The 21,954-nt window shown below is 36.1% G+C and overlaps 1 protein-coding gene across 1 annotated transcript; it reads right to left on the bottom strand.

Annotated features, from left to right (window-relative positions):
* Positions 1-1,144: 1,144 nt before the first annotated feature.
* LOC149014162 (mitochondrial adenine nucleotide transporter ADNT1-like) lies at positions 1,145-12,006 on the bottom strand. The gene is made up of 8 exons (XM_089158486.1): positions 11,448-12,006; positions 8,627-8,675; positions 7,621-7,784; positions 5,393-5,430; positions 3,571-3,683; positions 3,316-3,429; positions 2,466-2,801; positions 1,145-1,784 (listed from the first exon to the last, which is right to left on the bottom strand). The coding sequence occupies exons 1-8, from the start codon at positions 11,612-11,614 to the stop codon at positions 1,701-1,703; spliced, it is 1,065 nt and encodes a 354-aa protein (XP_089014612.1). The 5' UTR covers positions 11,615-12,006; the 3' UTR covers positions 1,145-1,700.
* Positions 12,007-21,954: the final 9,948 nt, after the last annotated feature.

The raw sequence follows: 21,954 nt of genomic DNA, 5'->3' as shown, positions 1-21,954 counted from the left end.
ACTTACTTCTCTTACTTCACAAAGCCAAGAGATTTCAAAATTAAAAATAAAAATTTAAGATAAAGATGATGGACATAAATATCATTGATAGTTATCATTAAACCCTAGTTCTAAGAAATAGAAAATTAAATCCTAATTAAAAATCATGAATTTCTTCCTATTTATTCTCTCATATTTATTTTCCTATTTATTCTATCTTGAATCACAAAACATCAGAGTAGTTTAGGGGTTTCAAAACCTAATCCGAACCGTTAAAACTGGACGAAATCGGCCAGTTATAGCCTGGACCGGCCCGAACCGAAGCTTAATGGGCTGTGTTTGGGTTGAACAACTTCAGCCCGCAATGGTCCGGGTTGGGCCGGGCCAGCCCGTGTGTGACCCGCTAGCCCGAACCGTTTGGCCCGAAACTAACCCGAACCAACCCGTTAAACCCATTATAAATAAATGAAATAAATTAAATTTAAATGTAAAAGACAAGAAAACCCCCACGTGTTCATTTATTTTCCTTAAATTTAAATGCATAATTAAGCATAACTATCATGACTACTTCATGGGTTCTGGCCTAACAAAATCGGAGAAGTATGTCACCGTTGTATAACAAATTCTGATCAATTTCTCAATTTAGAATTTTCTAGGTCTTAGCGACGAGAAATCTTCTCCCTAGATTTGGGATCTCCCAAGGGATTTTGGTGTTGGAAATGTTTGTTAAGATCCTTTTTTTCATGTTTATTTGGTCTTAATAGGTTTGGTAGTTGATCTCGGCTTCTCAAAAGTAATAATCAGGCTCCGCTGACCTTTCTCACCCAGTTTGCATCTTGCCCTACATGGAAAGGAGTGTCTCCCTCCTGGTAAGGAAAATGCTTCATCTGGCTTTCATCCTTTACATATTGTATTTTTCATCCATATCCATCATGAAGCCAATTTCGCAGTAGATGTTACTGCTAAAGAAACAGCTAAGTCTCAAGAATGGTTCAACTATATAAATCCCCTCCCCCTTCTTATCTCCACATGAGAAGAACCCATCAGAGCTCTGACTCGGATGGAAATCATGGAATAACAGATTAACAAAGTGAGCAACAAACGGGGCCAATTGGCACCCATTTCAAAAGCTCACTTCATGTATTTCTAGAAAAAATGGAATTAATAGCTACTTCACATGCTTCATATGAACTTCCTCCAAAGCAGTTAAAAATCTGCAGACCATTTAACCTTCAGACACCGATAAGGTGGATGTGAATCATTGATGAAATTTTATCCTAAATGTGTGACAAAGGTGTGCAAAAATGGTTTTATCCACCATGCACAAGATACAAGTCTATGAATACAAAGTCATCCAATCACATATTCACGAAAGGCCAATTAACTGGTAAAAGCAAATGGATTGCTCCTTCATGTTAATGAGAAAAGCCCCCAACATTTGACATTTCTTACAAACCTTTATTTTCACAGTATTATAAATGAGAAGGCTTACAACACACTAAATAAATAGAGCATTAGTTGACAGGGGACAGAAAAGGAGCGAAGGGATAGGGACAGGAGGGGAAAATGGAATTTAAATCATTATAATTCATTAAATGGGGTCCATCACTATCCACATTCTCTAGGGGGGAAATAATGCCTATCTGCCGTTCACCATTCTCCGTTTCCGTCAACTACAAAAATAGCACAACCGTTCAAGAGGTATCCCTAGGATCCTTGCTTCAATCTGATATTCTCATCTCAACTCCAAGAACATCCTTCACCACTTCATATGTTACAAACGCAATTGCAATGGATGGAACCACCTGAGCAAAACAGCAATGTGTTGACATAACTTCCAAGACAATGAAATTAAAATACAAGTAGATGCCTCAAACCCCCAGCAAGGTACCAGTACGATGGAAGCAGTAGGCCCACTTTAACAAAATAATATAAATGCATTGGTGATATTTGATATTGAACACATTGATTCTGAAACGGGCAGGCTCGTAGCCCCAAAGCCCTGACATACAAGTTGAAGTTTCAGCCCAATCTAAGTTTGCTACATGACAAACCATAGCACTGAATCATTCACGAGCACAAAGAGGGTGCACGGGAGAACTATGGGGTTGTACATACATGGGAGAGTCCACCATGACATGGAAGAATTGATTAATTTGAGACTGAAATTCAACATTGCATAATGTGTTCATTTGTATTTCTTTGTATTAAACCAACAGGTTCATTTGTATTAAGGAGCCAACTAGAATCAGTCAAGACTAAAAAGGATGCATGGATGCATATATTCATTGTCAACGCACTACTTAGCCCTACTCATTTACTGTATTCTGGATCATCAAATCAAAGTAAGCATATAGCAGGTACAAGACCCAAGCAGAACCACAAGGTCCAGGATTTTTATTTTTTTCCAACTGAGCCACTGAGGGTAGGGAAGGGCCGGGTGAACAATATCTAGCAAGACACATTAAAGTTGTGATAATACTGACCTTCACCGAGTTCGGGACTAAACCCTTATACAGTGCTCCAAAGCCATCATTCCGAACTGTCTTTTTAAATGCATCAACCATGCCTGAATATTCAACTGGCTTCCCATCACCAGTGACAACTGAACTAGCATCCTTCCACCCTCCCATCTGCATTCTTCGGCGAATAACATCAAGTGGGTAAGCAACTGTCTGGCCAACAGTTCCTGCAGCAGCTCCACAAGCAAGCTTTGTTGTCACACTCAACTCTGCACCATCAACTAGGCCAAATGGTCTACTTGTGACTAGCCATTCCTTTAGGGATTCATAAACAGAAAAGTTGAGGCCCACGTACGGAATCTACAAAATGCAAGGAACAGTATGAGCCAGTGAGAATATAAACTTCCAGCTTGGACTTTGCAAAGGAAAGAGACTTAGAAAATCAGAGACGAAACAATGGTTAGATCCAGTTTCAGGAATGCTATATTTCAAACTACTCATTCCCCTGAATGAAGCTGTAGTATGACAAAAATCTAATATTCTCATCTATAGAGTACCTTATTTTACCTTCTCAATTATATTCAAATAGCTAAAGAAGACACCAAGATCATCAAAGAAATTATGGATTCATAGAAGTCAGACAGAGAATGCAATAACTTGGCAACAGTTTACCACATGTTGATATACTTTATGATGTCATAAAAGCAAAGACGGCAGGTTATCTATGCACAGCAGCATACACCTCTCAAGTCTAAAACCCCAATTTCAGTTTAGAATAATGTTACGTCAATATTTTTCTTTCTTTTTTTTAAGGGAAAAAAAAAAGAAGAAAGGCTGTGGGAGGAGGGTTATCAATTAGAAAGATTCCACTTACAACTCCAATGACAGAAGGAAGCCAACCTTTGTACAGAGCCCGTGGGCCTTCTTCCACGAGGACAGTTCTTAGGGCATGGAACAATCCCCTATACTGGAAAGGGGAGTTTTCTGTCTGCAAAAAATCAAAAAGAAGAAACAACGGAAATGAGATGGGTTACCATAAAATGACACTAAAATCAACATTGCAACGTTCAAATCAAATTCAAGGCAGTACCACAGACATGAATTCTTGGGAGCAGATAAAAGATGATACCTGCACAGTAAGCCTGCCTCGTGCCAAGTCCATAGGGTAAGTTGCTGACATGGCAATTATTCCAGCAACTGCCCCAGCTCCAAGGCGTAAGACAGGAGTTAGCTGCGCATCCTCTGCCAAAAAAAAAAAAGGTAAGAAATAAAAACCATCCAGATCAATCCACAAGAACCTAATAGAACTACATTAGTAAATGAGGAAGAAAAATGTTTAAAAATCAAATATAATAAAACCATGAGAACTAAGCACTTTGGAGATCTCAACATTTTCCTCCATAGTCCTTAAATCTATTGGGTCTTTCTCAAACCTAGCTTTTAAACTTAAAACCCTAGTTCGCAAGGCTTCTGCTTGCTAGTTGCTCTGCTTAGTTTTGGATCTGCTGGAAAGATAACATCGACTTGACCATCCTGCCCAAAGTTCTTTGCAAGAAAATACTCTATTCTTTGCTTCTGTACTCTTTAGTTTTAAATCTTACATTGAGTCCCAAAACAATCTATCTAGGATTCTAGGTTATGCCATAAGAATCAAGTAATGAATCCCAGTAGACTAAAACGTAATTACGCATCCAAAAACAAAAATCTCCACATTGAGATTCACTATGATGGATAGAATCCAACCATCCCCCCCCCCTTCCCCCTCTTTTTGTTCTCTCTTTCTTTCTTTGGTTGGATTCACTAGCGGTCATTCTGTAGTTTATACTGACGACAAGTACAATGGAGTGGCTTAAACCAAAGCCTATGCAATCCATATTATAGGCACAGGAACCTGATTATCCTTTCTTTTCTAAGTCGCAATTTGAGTTACACCTTAAGGTTTTGCCATGCAATATTAGAGAAAAAAGAAATTGGGGATAAACACTTGACTATTTCCTCACTGGGGAAAAAATTATGTATAAAAAAAAAACTAATAATAAATCCAAGCAAAGTTCTGATATCTAAAACAAAATTTTCAGAACAATATATAGTTGTTGATTTTGATTCCTTCAACAAAACGTCATAAGTACACAAACAACAGCTATGCTTTCTATCTCTCAACAAGGACTTCAGGTTGATAAGTTGCAACAGATTCATCAAGGTCTAACAAGTTTCAGAATTGATACAGGATGCCATCTGATTGAGTTATGGTACATCATATAATATTGGAATAAGTAGTAGACATGGAATTAGAGGTCTGAACTGGAAACATTAGTTCCCGATCCCCACCCTAAGAGGAGAGAAAAAAATAATGTCATAGGTTTCTATCTACTTCAGAACAATATGTGACTCCTGTGCTTTGGATATGCATATGTTTGGCTATCATCTAATGTATGGAATGTTAAGCATTAAGAAGTATCAAATAGATAAACTTAGTATAGTGAAGATGAGGATGTTGAGATGGATAAACCACAAAACTAGGAAGCATAAAGTAAGGAATGATAATTTCAGAGCTGTTCTGGGGGTAGCTCTGATACATCATTAATTACAAGATAGTTGTCAGAGGTAGCAAGGTATTGTTCAGCGAAGACCTTTGGATGCTTCAGTATGGAGGACTGATTTAAATCAAATTGAAATAATCAGAAGTGCCAAAGGTTGGCCAAAATTGATACATCCCTACAGCCTTGTATCAAGTATGATCTCAAATAGATGTGATTGGAGCCCATAAATCCACGTAGCCCACCCCAATTAGTTGGCGGTAAGGCTGAGTTGTTGTGGTCTAAATGGGCACAATGTCTTTACTAATCCTAGAGATTCTTATAAATACAACTATAAAACTTTATTAAAATGACAGTAAAATTAATAGTGGACATAACTCGAGCAAAATTACAGATTTTTAGTAATGAAAATACCATTGCCAGTTTGTTGTCGATAAAACCACAGAATGCCCCTGTTGGAAAAAGAAAGGAACAACGAGTGAGGAGAGGACAACGGTTTACTAGATAATGCCAAACCAAAACTCCTAGCAGCCATAAATCATATTATGTTGTAATTAAGAAGGTAGTGGAGAGCCATAACACCAAAGAGTAGCAAAAGATTTTAAATGTATATTGTAGCCATGGAAATAAGTAACACCGCAGGAGCATGAGATTTGCCACCATGAACAGAGATGACTGAGTACAAAGAGCAATGTGATAGCTCAAACCAAACCCAACATATTAGTATTGATGCACCATGAAAAGATCTCAAAGATTACTAGTGTTGATAAAGTAAAAAAGTTGCAAAACAAATGACGACGTGTCACCACGATATAAACCAGATGGGAAATCTCATATCCACATTTTTACACTACAATGAAGCAAGATACTATGATTTTGACCATAGTTGTCAAGGTGTCACACAGAAGCAACCTTCATGTCACAAATTTTTTTTTTTCTTTCCTCAAGCCTAGGTGACCTGTCAACTAAGTGTCAAGGCATTTTGTTAAATTTGTATTTTACTCCATTTCTCAAATTCTCTATTTTCTTCTGTACAAGGCATCATTATTCAACTTCTATTTTTTGTTTTTTATTCATTTATAAGTTTCTATTTGCTAGGGTACATAATTCAAATACACGGCAAAACAACAAATTACTTGAAGGCAAAACAACAAATTACTTGAAAGCAAAACAAATAAAATGTAACAAGCACTTGACTTTGACTGCTCACCCCTTGGGTCAGTAAGAAAATGAAAATCCTTCACTCCAGTGACTTTGGCAACCATGAACCTGCCTCCAATGATGGACAGAGACCACAACTTTTCTTCTCTATTGCATTTTTTTCCCTCTGTTCTTCTCTTCCTTTGTTCTGAACTTGGCTCTTCTCCATTGGCTCCCTTTCCCCACTTTTTTCTGTTCCACATCCATCTTCTTCTCCAGATACTTTCTTATTGTTATTTTTCCTTTTAATTCACTCTTTTTCCCAACTCTCTCTCCTATTCTCTTCTCCAGTCTTTCTGTGTTTTCCTTTTCTTCTTCTTTGGCTAACAAGGACCTTAAAAAAGTTATGGAGACCACTTCCCAGGATCATAGGGATAACAATGAAAATCTGTACTACAACAGAAGGTAAGTGTAGAATGATGAAGAAGATCCTGACAAACTGAGTTCATGTGCCAAATGATAAAGAGGATCAACTATCTTTTATTTGGTATTACATTGGAACTGGAAGGGAGGGCCTTGGTGCAATGGTCGGTGGATTATAGTTGTAGCCCAAGGTCAGCAAAAATGACAGAGGTAAGGTTGCATAGGAAAATTGCCCCCTACCTGCCACTCTGCTTGTGCAGAAGCCTTCGGCACCTAGTTCGAACTTTTATATATCTAAAACTGGATTGATTCCTCAGTTAGTAAGACTTGATAATTGTCCAGTTCACATGTTTGACTAATAATGAAACCAAACCACTTCCATGTGCACATATCATTTCAGCAGTGCTTATTGAGAAAAATAACTGTTCCCTGTGCAATGCCTTCTTGCTTGTTAAGATTGAAAACTATAAGCAAGACTCATGAGCTTGTTTGTGCTTGCTTCTTCAGTTCTGTTATCTTCTGGTTTTTTGTTCATTATTTTTATAAATTAAAGTGGCCGAAGTGTTCACTTTCGATGATATAAGGTAATGTCATAGCATGGAAAACGGCGCTAGAAATGAGGGGAAATAAAAACAATATACACTTGGGCACCCGGGTTACGCCTAGGAAGATGCTTTATGGCACTTTGTTTGCCCTCCACTGCCTTGGTCACCTTGTCTCTTTGACAACTATGTTTTTTATGTGAACCCACATTCCTCACAGAATTGCCTCAGCTATTCCTCCATATCAATTGCTGTTTCCCAGATAACAAAGTAGCGACCTCTAACAAACTGGTTTATCATAATATATGCCATTCCTTAAAATCTTTCCAACATTCTTTTCAAATGCTAAAATACCTGATACAACAAAGTCAACCTTCACCTACTCAATGAATTGCTGCTACATAATATTTTCATATTTACAATCAACATACATACGAAATGCAGTATACAAACAGTCATTGCAATTCCTGTAGAAAAGTAAAAGAATGAATGCAATAAAAACTTACATGAGATAATAATGCCAGTGAAGGAACATACCTAGATGCTTCTTCATAACTGAAAAACTTGACGGCTGAGTTTGGGACAATACGAGCACAATTGCTACCATTGCCTCTGAAAAGTCCTCGAAGACCTTCCGTTCTCCATATAAATTTCAAGCCTTGAATTGTTCCATTATATTTTATATTATGAGAATTTTGAACCTGCATTATTTTAATCAGTAAATTGACAAGAAGGAAAAAACCCTGCAATAATGTCTTACATTGTAAATGGATAATGGGCAATTAAATTTTCAATGGGAAACAATAACAACAAATGCAAGAAAACAATGCTATTCACAATGGGGTGGAACATGAAATATATGAATAGGCCAAATGTGTAGAAATGGCACTTCAGATGTCCAACCAGAATTTTGGGTTCAAGCATAAATTTAATATTCAGTATTTCACCATGCCCAGGAATGAGTATTCCATATACACATAACAAAATATGAACTAAGATTGAAGGGGCCCTACTCAGTAGTAAAGAAGGATATAATGTGCACGTATTCCTGCCACAGAGAAGTCAAATGCAGCCAAAATTCTAAAAGCTACTTTGGACAAGTATTTAGTATCTCAAACCTCAGATTTAGTTAAATATAGGCAGTTGATCAAACATATACAAACTGAAGTTAAGAGTTTGACTGCCTGAATTCTGATCCTGCCTTCAATAATTTTGTTCATGCGCTACAAGGACTCCAAGGAGAATGTAGGTTCTTACTCCAGTATCCAACAAATAAAGAGAGATTGTGAATATAGCATTTAAAAACTTCACCTCCTCAACAAAATTATTTCATTTGGATATAAACCTCACATAAACATCTTTGCAACTTTTATGTTCAACTGACATACATATAAAACATTCAGAAAATTTTGTCAGACACTTCACTCATTTATTATATTGAGGAGTTTTAAGGATCAAATAACAGAACAGAGTCCATGCACAGAAAATGAGAAGTATATTAAGAAAAAAACAAAAATTGATTGGTTTAAGGAAAAAAGAATACCTGGAGCAAGATCTTCAATCGTTCCAACGGGGCAACAGCAGTGCGTGACCTGCAACAGCAAAGAAAACATCCATAGAATAACATAAAGAATAGAGGACTAAATAATACTTAGCTATTCTTGCTAAATTGTAACAACAGGTTAAAATAGACGAACAAGACAGAGGTTGAACAACAACAACAAGAAGCCTTGTCACAACTAAATGGGGTCGGCTACAGGGATTTTTGCCTTTCACTCAACCCTGTTTGAGGCTATGCTACTGCTAGATACAAGGCCTAAGCTATGCATATCCTTTCTCAACACCATAATTCCAAATGTCAAAGGAAAATAAACTATGTCTGAACGAAACCAACTTATGATTTCTTATGTAATAATAATAAATAAATTAAAAAGGAGAATCTACTGCCGGCTCCTCAGAAAACTCTTAATGAGAACATGCATTAAAAAAATTAAAAATCGGTCAGGGAAAAGAAATTACATGAACAAAAAACAGTCCAACATAAACATCCCCTAGCTTATGAAAAATCATAACCAACAGACAAGTTACCATGGATGGGACTCTAAAGAGGTCATCATTGTATATCGCCATTTCTTTTGGAAGAGTATCATGAAGAATCATGATAAGTTGTTAATAGACACATTGTTAAGTCATGATTGTTGGATGCACCTCTGGAAGATAACAGGACAGGATAAGGTAAGGTAAATTAGCTTCGCCTAAAACTGCAAACATACAGGAAGACCCAGCAAATCTTTTTCTAACATTTGGAATGATAAATTCTTAAGGAGCCATATTCTCTAGGAAAAGGGTTGTGAGGGTCATATTTGGGTTGATTCACAATTTTAAATAGTACTGTCTCAGGGAGAGGTACATCTGGATTCTGAATTTATTCTGGATTTTTCTTTGTAGTTTTATGACCATAAAAGTAAACAGAATGATCCTTTATTAATTAAAAGGGAATGTGAAGCAATGGTATCCTAAATCGAACATTTGTGGAACCATTTACTTGCATGGTTGTTCTTGCCAGGGCCACGCATATAAAAGGTTGTACCCAATGCACAAGGCTCCCACATTTAGCCAGGTCTGGTGAGGATCAAATGTATGCAAGGTGTATTTATACATTTTTTAATTTTGAGTAATACACAATGCCATCTAATAGAAAATCCAAAAGAGTGTATATCCATTTTGCCAACTAGTGTGTCCTAGCCAAAAAAGAGAAGTAAGGAGGTCTTTATTTAGGTATCGCTTGTTTGAAAGAATTAGAAGAAGCGTGGGAAAAGGTAAAGTTTTCCAAAAAATTCCAAAGCATGGCTTGTTTGGTTCAATGAGGTGAGAAAGTCAGTAAACAAGCTTCCTGGATTGAAGGAACCCTATCTGTGACATGGCACCAGGACTTTTCCCACCCCCTCCCCTTTTAAAGTCTTACTTAGGCTGCGTTGTTTGCAAAGGTGGGGTGGGGGAAAAAAAACATATGGGCCCCATGTGTAATGGGGTGAGGGAGAAGGAAATGAAGGAATTTTGTGGAAAAGTGTTAAATGTGGGTCCCCCCACTTTTTGGTTTTCCACACTTTTCTACAAAATCTCACATATTTTGTGGGGTTTTGAAAAGGCATGGGGTGAGAAAGTTAGCATACCACCTCACCTTTTTCCCACCCCCATCAAACAAACAAACCACACTTTTGGGATTTAATGGAAAAGTTTGCTTTTTCAAAATTTTTCACTTCCCACCCCACCTTTTTTCCAGCAAACAAATGCAGCCTTAGGCTTTGTGGAAAAGTGAGGGATATGTTAAATATAGGACTCACATTTGTAATTTTTCCACAAAATCTTTTTCTTTCATTTTCTACACCCCACCACACTACATGTAAGTCCCACATGTTTATTTCCCACCAAACAAACCATGCCTTATGCATTTTGAAATGAAAAGGATTTTAACCATCCCAAGAAGCAAGCTGGCTCTTTAGCCGTAAGTGGGAAAGGCTTTAGGAAATGCTCCCCTTTGCAGTGTATTGGAGAAATGAGTAGGAAAGGAAGGATATTAATGGGCATTCTTTTCAAGGCTTTTCTTAAACCAAATATGGACTGTGCTCATCCTTGAAGGAGCTGGAAGAGGTTGACAAAATACAGTCTGCAGAAGGACAGTATTCCACGATTGGGGTAATTAAACTACTGTACCCCCAATGAATAATGTAAGCTGCCCCTGGATCATGTTGTACAACATTCATTCACATGACATTTGAGGCATCACGTTTGTTTTGTGATAACTCAAAACAACATCTGAATAACAATGAAGTAATTACCTACCTAGGTAAAACTCAACACTGAAGAGAGGGAAGACTTCAGAAGCAAAAGTAAAACAAACTAAGAGAGGAGGGGGGAAGCATTTTCATTATGTAAACGGTAAAGCTTTCAAAAGAATAATCCGAATTGGATACAAGGAAGGCCTAGTTAGGGTTTAAGAAAAGGATTTCAATTACAGGAAAGGGAAGAAAAAAAAGCACTCATTCCATATTCGTGACAAGATTAATTCGATCATCTGCAAAATCACAACAGAGAAACAAAATGGTGGTATTTACTTGTTTAGTTTTTGTGCAAGAAGATAAAAGTAACACGATAAGAAGAATACTAGCCCATAACAGTTCCAAAGAGATTGGAAGCTCTCTAGTAAGGCTTCAAACACCTGAACCGACCACGGAATGAATAAAAAAGTTGAACAAAAAACGATCGAACCAGTGATCCAAATTCCAAATAAACTTAAAACCACGCAACCAAAAAGAACATATAACAGTAATTTGACAAAAATGTAAACTACACGAGAAACTCACACTCCTCCCGCGATTCCTCCAGCAGCAAGAGACTTGCAAATACTAAGAAAAGCAGGACCTTGCGTCTTAACTCCTTCGCTCGCTAGCTTCGCCTCTTCAGCGAGATTGACTATCGTCGAAACGGCAGACTCACCCGTAGTTTTCCCGACCACATCCTCAGAAGCCATTGAAGTTAACAAGGAAAATCCTCCTTCACCTAAAACGAGAAACTTCGTCAACGTTTATTTCTTCGAGGATCGATCGATCGATCGCCTTTGCAGGCGAAGCGATTTCTCGCTCTCTGTATTTGGAGAATCTGCGAAAGCTGCTCTGCAACCTTGGAGAGAGCAAGCAATGGAGGAAGAGATAGAGATGAGAATCCTTTCTCTTTCGATCAAAGACGCCGCGAAATGTGCCTCATTAGTTAAGTTTCCGTGACGGCGTTAAGAATTTCCTCAAATACACACTTGGCGTCACACACAGAGAGAGAGAGGGAGAGAGGTACTTCGGATTGGTTAGCTCCTCTCTCTGTGTGTCGCCTGCCGTACGCCTATCGGATCCAGGTTTCGGTCGTTTTGCAAGAATAGGGGTTTGACAGTTTTAGGGTTTTCTTCATTTCGGATTTTTGAAGTCGGGTCATGGACTCGTGGACTCACGGGTGGGTAAAAGCAGAATTGGTTCCACGTGGCACGTGTGTTAAGGAGTGGCTAAGATTGATTGGTTCGTTACCCATACGTCCAGGTTTATTGGGTTATTACAATCATTTGAAACGGATTTGTTGGACTTTGAACTGGTCGGGCCCAATTGGTTATCCAGAGTTGGGCGATCCTCGTGGGCACCCATTGAGCTTCAACCAAGTGTTTCTAATGGTTGAATTGTAGATTTGACAACAGACTTTATCTTAGCCAATTAGTCCACTTATCTAATTAATTGGTTGATTTTGATCAGACTTGCCAAAGCATGCCTTTCTTTTTTTTCCTTTTTATTTTTTGTAAAAAGAAGAAAGGGATGCCTAAGGGGGTAAGTGTTGTTAGCCTTTTATAGTTCACAAAAGCGGATAACGATCTCCTACTAAGATCAAATAGCACACAACTATTCAATGCAACAAACTGAAAAATTGAAAGGATTCAAACCTAAGACATAGAGACTACCAAATTGCTTATAGAAGTGAGCTTGAAACTACTAAATCACCATCTCCATTCCAAAACATGTCCATGTTGAATGAAAATTTACTTGTATTTTTTTTCTTTCCAAACTTAGGTTCATTTAGTTTAACTTTCATGCATCTCAAGGGATAATTGTTACATATATTTAAACAAAAAAAAGAGACAAGAATCCATCAATCACCCTTGACATCTCATACCATGCGATGAAATCTACATATAATTAGACTTTAATCTTCATCTCGTTATATTGTATCATTAGTTACTCTCTTATAGAAAAGTTAAGCTTTTCACCAAAAAAAAAAAAGTTAAGCTTGTTTAAATTTATTGTATATATTTTTATTTCTACTTTAATTGTAAATGGCCACAGGTTAATTTGAAGGGGGTGGTCATTGAATGATGGACATCTGTCCTTTAGATTAAATCGATTGATAAAAAAAATTATTTTCTATAAAAAGGGATGGGAGTTAAAAAAAAAAAAGAAATTCGTTTGCTCTATAATTAAGTAAAATGAATAAATAATAATAAAATAATCACAGCCCTTGACCATTATATATAATTATTTTTGGGTTGGAACTTAGAAGAGGATGTTTTTGTTTTGATTTCGTACAATACAATCGTAAGCAATGATGAAATTCATTTGACAATAGTCAAACTTATAAGGTCACATAACATACATATTATTTTTATTTATTATTATTATTCCTTCTTTTTTTTTTTCAGGAAAAGATAGTGGATGAATCATGATAGGTGATAAGGTTCCAGATCAATTAGGCATGATTCTATATTTTAGAATGCAATGGATCTTTGCTATCGGAGAAACAAGATGATTGTTGCATAACTTGCATCATGCAAATGGCCCGTGCTTATGAGGTATCATTTCAAAGCCCAGCCCATATAACAATTGGACCAATTGTTGAACCTGAAAATAACCCATTTGTCCAACAAACTAGGCTTTATTCAATTAGTGATTGCAGATTTGGGTGGACTGAAGCTCTTCAAGAACTTTGCCTCATCGGCTCGAGATTGGCTCATATGTTTCATGACAATTTAGCCAATTCTTCTCTCTCTCTCTCCCATTTGGTTTTTTTGTTTTTTTTATAACAAGGTACATCGCTTACACTTAGCTCCACCACATCCTCAAGGTAGCTTTTATATATAATTTGAATAATATCAATCGAGAATTTAACCATAATTAGACCAAAATGGCACTAGGCATTATGGGAGATATCCGGACCATATGTAGTATGAGACCGTATAATTTTGCATTAAGCCTAGAGTTATCATTGACATGCGTCAAATTTCATGCCAAATGGTGATGTGAGAAAGTGGTGACTTACACTCTAACCATGGCTTTGATAGAACTTTACCCAACAACCGCATAAAACCCAATGGACGTCTCTTGTTTAAGGAGAGTGATTGAAATTGCCCAAAAGAGATTCGTGTTTACTTAATGAGTGTCTACTAGAAAGACTCCATGATAGAGTTAGGAGCACATTATCATAACCATGCAATTATCATATTTTGTCATTTACTATATTATCATCTTATGAATATGACGTGGGAATCGTGATCGAATGCATGACATGAATGTTTAGTTGACTTCGCTAAGTTATGTGGAATTCATTCATTTATATGTATATGTTTTCAATAGATTTTCCTACAAGCTATGAGGACCCCACTCTAATAGTCTAATGGATGATCCATTGTTGGTAGAGTACCATGAGGGAGCAACCGGAGAAGAAGTGGACGCGTATGACACTTATGCCCATGTCAGGATTGCTCTTATGGATTTGGCTCTCAGTGGATAAATTTTTAGATTATTTCGTTGTGAACAAACTATCTTCTTTATTTTCCAACTTTGATGTTGACTTTATTTGATCTTAAACAAGGATAATTGTAATCATAATATTTCAGATTTTATGATTTGATATTTAAACTTGATTTACTTTTGTCATTTGGTTGTGTTATATCATGTGTTGTATGAAATTGTTACTAAACCTTGGTCCTGTAGTGTATCAAGAAAATCAGATCACATTTTGACAGATCCGACTTGATGGGGTGTCCTCTCTGAATCAAGTTGATTGGTGCCATAGGGGAAGTATTTGGACTACATGTAGTATGTCATTGTATGATCTTGCATTGGATTAGAATCCCCGACATGCGCCAGTACTCATGCCAATGGTCGTGGTGAGAGTGTGTGGACTTAAACCCTAGTCATGGTTGTTGACGAGTCATGAATTTCATCCTCACCAAGATCCCACACAGAGGTATAACAATTCACGAAATATTCTAGTCATTATGACATACCAATCAGAGTGATTAAACATACCAAGATGAGGGTGATGTTATATCTTAAAGCATGTCTATCATATTAGAGACTTGCATAGTTGGTTATTATATGTATTCATACTTATGCATATCATATTTCACTTATATTACTTATCATGATAAGATGTTGACATGCATTTGAGATATGTTTCCAATTAATGAGAATGCTAAAAGGATTTCAAAGATTATTGTGAAACTAAGCACGATGGCGATTTGGGATGGGGAGAACTTCCACAAGACTTGGATAACGCTTGTGAAAACACTTTGGAGGCGTCAGTGGGAGGTAGCAATGTATACCACGAAGCCTAACTTGTTCATCCTAGTTAGGCTAATATCCCTTAATCTAGCATGCCACAACACAGTATTTTGACACTCAAAAGCACTACTAAAATGAGATAAATAATCAATTGTATTTAATACAAAAAAAGAACAAAAAAACGCATACACAAGACAGGATTCATGAATTTCATCATCATCATCTCTTACACGCACATATATAACAATTCACGCAAATTATTCTATTTTATTATGAGATAGTATTATTTGGATTAAAAGAAAAAAAAGGAAGAAAAATCATAAGAATTCTCTCATTTGGATCTCAATAAAAAATAAAATCAACAGAATCTAGTTCAATACTAATTTAGGGTTCAAATTAAACCCTAAATCCTCCCATTAGATCTAATTCAAAATCAAATTAACAGAATCTGAAATGAACAAAAAACCGTGGGAACCGTGGCTCTGATACCAATGTAGGTTATTACTTCCACAAAATCCTCAACGACATCCATAAAATGCTCCATCGGATTCCTATTTTTGGAATCTATATGAAAAGCTAATTGTCGTTACTAATGAAAGACAGATGGACAAAAAACATGTATTAAGTTTACACAAACAACTCAATGATGTAAATCATGGCTACAATACATATTTAAAAGAGCATAACGACTTTTTAGAAAGAACAAAAAATCGTGGGAGTCAAATCAATAATGATATACAGAATCTAATTCAATAATGATTTAGAGTTTCAATTAATCCTTAGATCCTCCCATTGGATCCAATTCAAAATCAAATCAACAAAATCGGTTAAAACAAATAAGACTGGGATCTTTTGAGCTCAAATCAATGTAGGTCTTACATGACCACAACTTCCTCAGTCATTCTTCCATAAAATGCTTCTGGGGGATTTCTAAACCCCCATCGGATTCCTAGAATTGTAATTAAATACTAAGGCCGTTGACGATGACAAAGACGAAAGAACAGAAAACATTATTAAGTTTGCACATACAACTCAATTATGTAAATCATGGTTACAATGCATATTTGAAAGAGCATGACAACTTTTTAAAAATATCATTGAATGTCACGGACCTACGTACATGGATGATATGCTACATGAAAAGGTTAACTAATGCTACCACTAAATTTAAACTAAAGTTTGGTTTTGCAAATGAAGACTGGTCTTTTGAACTTAAATCAGATCAAAAGGACCACAATGTTGTAGTCATTCTGTATAAAAAGATTCTGATGGGATTTAAACCATAGAAAATTTAAAAAAAAATTTGTACTAAATAGAGAAGTAGGTTCGACAACATCCTCAACAAATGTTACCAAATTTTCTGAACCCTCATCGGATGCTTACTTTTGGAGTCTATAATTGATGTTCCCAGGTCTCAATTCATGTTCTCATTAAGTGATTAACTCATATAATTTATCAAGTTTGAATCAAAAAACTTAATAATGTAAATCATGGTCACAATACATATTTGAAAGAGCATTAATGACTTTTTAAAAAGATCACTGAACGTTACGGACTTATGAAAGTTTGGTTCTGCAAATGAAGACTGGTCTTTTGAGCTAAATCAAGATCAAAATGACCACAATGTTGTAGTCATTATTCATAAAAGAATTCTGATGGGATTCAAACCATAAAGAATTAAAAAAAAAATTGTACTAGATAGAGAAGTTGACGTTAAGAATTGAAAGGAGCACAATGTTCAGTAATACACCACTAAAAATGATAAATATAGAATCAAAAAACCGATACTAGTGGACGCCTTACTAGGAGAAAGCTCTCAACAGACGATCATCAAGATCCACCATGGACATTGATTTTTATTTGCGATGATGATCGCCAACAACTATGCTCCATTAGAAACCCTTCAAGAGATCTCCAAGAATGGTTGAGATTGAAATCCCCAAAATTTGATGGAAATCGATTTGAATCTCAGGGAGTTGGTCCGACCCCAAAGCCTCTCATATAAAATTAACCTTAAAATGTAAAATAAAAAACCGGTTAATATTTACAGCTTGAAGTAAATCTTTCAGAGTTTCAATCTCAACCATTCGAAAAATTGATATAAATGGATATGAATAGGAGAAGCTCGGTAGAGGAATTAGTCACCATGGACACAACTGACTAGACAAGGCCCAAGTTTAAAGGTAATGAAATTTCTGCAGAAACATAAACGGAACAACAATTTATAAACCTGATCAACATTCAAGCAAATAATAAAGCAGAGATCACAAAGTTAGAGATTGAGATGAAAAATAATCTGTAAGGAACAAAGAACCATGGCTCTGATACCAATGTAGGTTCTTACCTCCACAACATCCTCAACAAAATGCTACCAAATTTTCTTGAACCCCCATCGGATATCTGGTTTTGGAGTATATATGAAAGACTAATTGACGTTACTAATGAAAGACTAATGGACAGAAAACATGTATTAATTTGCATAGACAACACTATGATGTAAATCATGACTACAATATATATTTGAAAGAGAATAACAACTTTTAAAAATATCACTGAACGTCACGGACCTATGTGCAATGGGTGATATGCTACATGAAAATGTTAACTAATGCTACCACTAAATTTAAACTAAAGTTTGGTTATGCAAATGAAGACTGATCTTTTGAGCTTAAATCAAATCAAAAAAGACCACAATGTTGTAGTCATTCTTCATAAAATGATTATGATGGGATTCAAACCATAGGGAGTTAAAAAAATTGTACTAAATAGAGGGGTTAACGATGACAAAGAGACAGAGCTGGAGCACAATGTCAGTAAACTGACTGGAAATGATAAATATAGAGACAAATGGAGATGAGTAGGAGAAGCTAGGTAGAGGAATTAGCCACCATGAACACAAATTGATTGTTCATTGCCAAAGTCTAAAAGTAATGAAGTTTTTGCAGACGAATAAACGGAACGACAATTCATAAACCTGCTCAACATTCAAACAAGTAATAAGGCAGAGATCGCAAAGTTATAGATTGAGGTGAAAAATAATATGTAAGGAACAAAGAACCGTGGGAACCGTGGCTCTGATATCAACATAGGTTCTTAACTCCACAATATCCTCAACATACCTCCACAAAATGCCCGCTCTTCGAACTCCCATCGGATGCCGCTTTGGTGGGCATAAAGGCTAATATTGTTACTAATGAAAGAGACGAAGCATAAATTTGCACAGACAACTCAATGATGTAAACCATGGCTACAATATATATTTGAAAGAGCATAACGATTTTTTAAAAATATCACTGAATATTACGGACCTATGTGCAGGGATGATATGCTATATGAAAATGTTTAAATAATCTACCACTAAATTTAAACTAAAATTTAGTTCTGTAAATGAATACTGGTCTTTTGAGCTTAAATCAGATCAAAATGATCAAAATGTTGTAGTCATTCTTCATAAAAGGATTCGATGATGGGCGATTCAAATTACAGGGAGTTAAAAAAAAATTGTATTAAATAGAGGGGTTCACGATGACAAAGAGAGAGAATTAGGAGCACAATGTTATTAAACTGACTGTAAATGATAAATATAGAATAAAAAAATTGATACAAATGGAGATGAATAGGAGAAGGTAGATAGAGGAATTAGTCGTCATAGACACAGAGCTGACCGTTCAAGGTCAAAATCTAAAATAAATGAAATTTTTGCAGACAAATAAATAGAAAAACAATTCATAAACCTGCTCAACATTCATATAGAGGGGTTTGGATTGCAGATTGTTACTTGTTTCAGTTTTATAGTCCATCTAATATACGTTTGTTGTTGTTGTTGTGTTTTTCTTTTCTTCTTTTTTTTTTTTTTTAATAGTTAAATCTAGCAAATAATGTGCATAATTAATGCGGAACATATTACCCAAAAAAAAAAATATTAATGCTGAACAGAAATTGTTGGTTTGCATTCTTAGATTTCCCTTATCCACCCCCAGTCCCCACCAAATATTTTGGGTTTTTTTTACTTTATCATTATTATTGGTGCAGCATGATTGGTGGCTGAAATGTTTTATTTCTTCTTCGTTCTTATGTAGATCCATCCCATTACCTCCCTACTGGTGAGTTGTTCTATTCTTCCCAGTCTACTTCTTCTCTTATATTTATTCTTTCCTTATATGCAAATATAGCACCAAATCAGGTTTTTCCCCTAGGAATTGGCCTAGGCCAAGGTTGGGCCATATTGGTATTGTTCCTTAATTGAATGGGCTTTCTTTTAATTGGCCAACTTAATAGACCTAAAACATGGGAAAACAAAAGTTCGATATACTTGTAGTAAATATGGTATGCAGGCCAAATTAGCCACTGGAATGCAATCAAATTTGAGCCGGGTAAAGAAGGGATAGATAGTTGAGTGGATTAGGCCCGGTTAGCCAGGCTCACTCAGCTCTAGGGGTTTTGGGCCTTTTGGCTTCATCAACGAGGATTCTTGACCCTTCATTGTCACGCAACTCTGATGAGGAAAATGGCAATGCTCTAGTTACACTCAGAATACAATTATACAAACTAACTTAAATGTCGAATATATAAAATAATAATAATTTAATTTTCTATAAAAAATAAGGATGGGAGTTAACAAAAGAAACTCGTTTGCTCTATGATCCAATAAAATGAATAAATAATAATAAAAGAATCACAACCATTCACCATTATATTTGGGTTAGAACTTAGAAGAGGATATTTTTGTTTTGATTTCGTACAAGAAGATCATAAGTAATGATGAAATTCATTCGACAGCAATCAAATTTATCAGGTCACATAATATACATTTTTTTTGTGTGGGGGTAATGATGTCAATTGTGTACCGAAACCGTTTAACTGTACTGAACCGCGCTGTCTAAAACTGTCCCGTACCGCACAATTCAAAATTCGATACGGTACATACATAATTTACTTTTGGTTTTAGGTACTCATTCTATTGGTATGTACCAAAATCATACCAAATTAAGGAATACAAATGTAATTTTACAATTAAAACACTTTATCTTTAACTTATCCTTAATTTATTGTTTCAGTTTATGTTAATATCATTTGCTATCGATTGTTTGATTGCAATTTCATTAAGATCTTATTGAACTAATAACAAAAGTGACATGGGTTCGTTCGTATTAAAATTGTACGGCACTAGATACTGTGTTTAAGGGTCTGTTTGGTTACATGAGTCTGGAGATTTCAAATATCTAGAGATTTCAAATCTATAGACTTCAAATCTATGGAGTTATAATTTATAAAATTAAGTGTTTGGTTGTGGAATGAAATCTGTGAATTCATCCTAAAAATTTATTTGATCGACATGATTTTTGTGAATGTACAATTGTATAGCTTTTTGAAATCTCGGATTTCACACCTTACCCATAAATCTGCGTGCATTCACCTTTTACACTAAAACGTGGAATCGGAGATTTCATGAATCTAGAGATTTTTCCAACCAAACGGGTATACCATTCCGTGATTCATGATTCCGGTGGATTTGAAATCTCTAGATTCTGCCTCAAACAGACTGCTCTAAACCATTTTTCCGTACCGGTTTAATCTTCCCCATGTACGGAACCAATTTTGTAAATCCGTAACCGATCGAACCATTTTTGTAAATATCGAAACCGTATTGTACAATGTAAATTCAGTACGGTATGATTTTAGTTTTCGGTATTCAAAATTGGTACCGCACCGAATTACCAAACAGTATTGGTTGACACCCTTAGGTTTGTGTGGGGGGGAATAGTGGATGAATCATGATAGGTGATATGGTCCCAGATCAATTAGGCATGATTTTACATTTTACAATGCAATGCATCTTTGCTATAGGAGAAACTAGATGATCGTTGCATCACCCAAATGGCCCATTGGCCCGTGCTTATGAGGTGTCATTTCAAAGCCCAGCCCATATAACAATTGGGCCAATTGTTGAACCTGAAAATAACCCATTTGTCCAACAAACTAGACTTTATCCAGTTAGTGATTGCAGATTTGGGTGGACTGAAACTCTTCAAGAACTTTGCCTCATGGGCTTGAGACTGGCTCATAAGTTTCATGACAATTTACCCAATTCTCTCTCTCTCTCCCCATTTGTTTTTCTTTTTTCTTTTTTGGGATAATGAGGTACATCACATACACATACCTCCACAACATTCTCAAGGTAGCTTTTACAAATAATTTAAGTATATCAACAGGGAGAATTGAACCCTAACCTCTTCAATAAGAAGCATTGATCATTACTCATTACCAGCAAGCCAACCTTTAGTGATCTCTCTCTTTTTTTTTTTATTGTTGATGCAAATAAACACAATTGTGAGACACCACATTCATAGCTCTGAACTCCAATCAATCATGGACTCTGCCATGGGTCATGGTTTCAGGTGTTTCATGGCTGCAATGGAGTTGTATGTGCAATGGCTTATCTAGAATGTATCCCAAACGTAGCTTCAAGTGTTTTTCATTGATTTTGGGGTTTCTCAAAAGTCAAATTAACTATGCCCATGAGAAGCTCAAGCTGAGCTGACGCAAATAGGACAGAGAAGAGCATTTTTATTTGGGATTATCTACCTGTTGTGATGTTGTCCACTTGTGCTGAGAAAGAAATGGTTGGTTTTTCCTCATTTCTGCACGAGTTTTAAATGCCAAAATTTGGTTTTAAATGCCACTCAAGTGGATCGAAAGATATTGGAGCTTAGCGCATTGAGTCTCCAAATAACAAACTCAAACTCCTGTAAAAAGTGATCATGCAATATTCCTTTCT

This window comes from Hakea prostrata, chromosome 6 (assembly GCF_041222555.1).
Source record: "Hakea prostrata isolate BN-2017 chromosome 6, UWA_Hpros_2, whole genome shotgun sequence".
Lineage (NCBI taxonomy): Eukaryota > Viridiplantae > Streptophyta > Magnoliopsida > Proteales > Proteaceae > Hakea > Hakea prostrata.
This window is presented reverse-complemented; position numbering and strand designations above follow the sequence as displayed.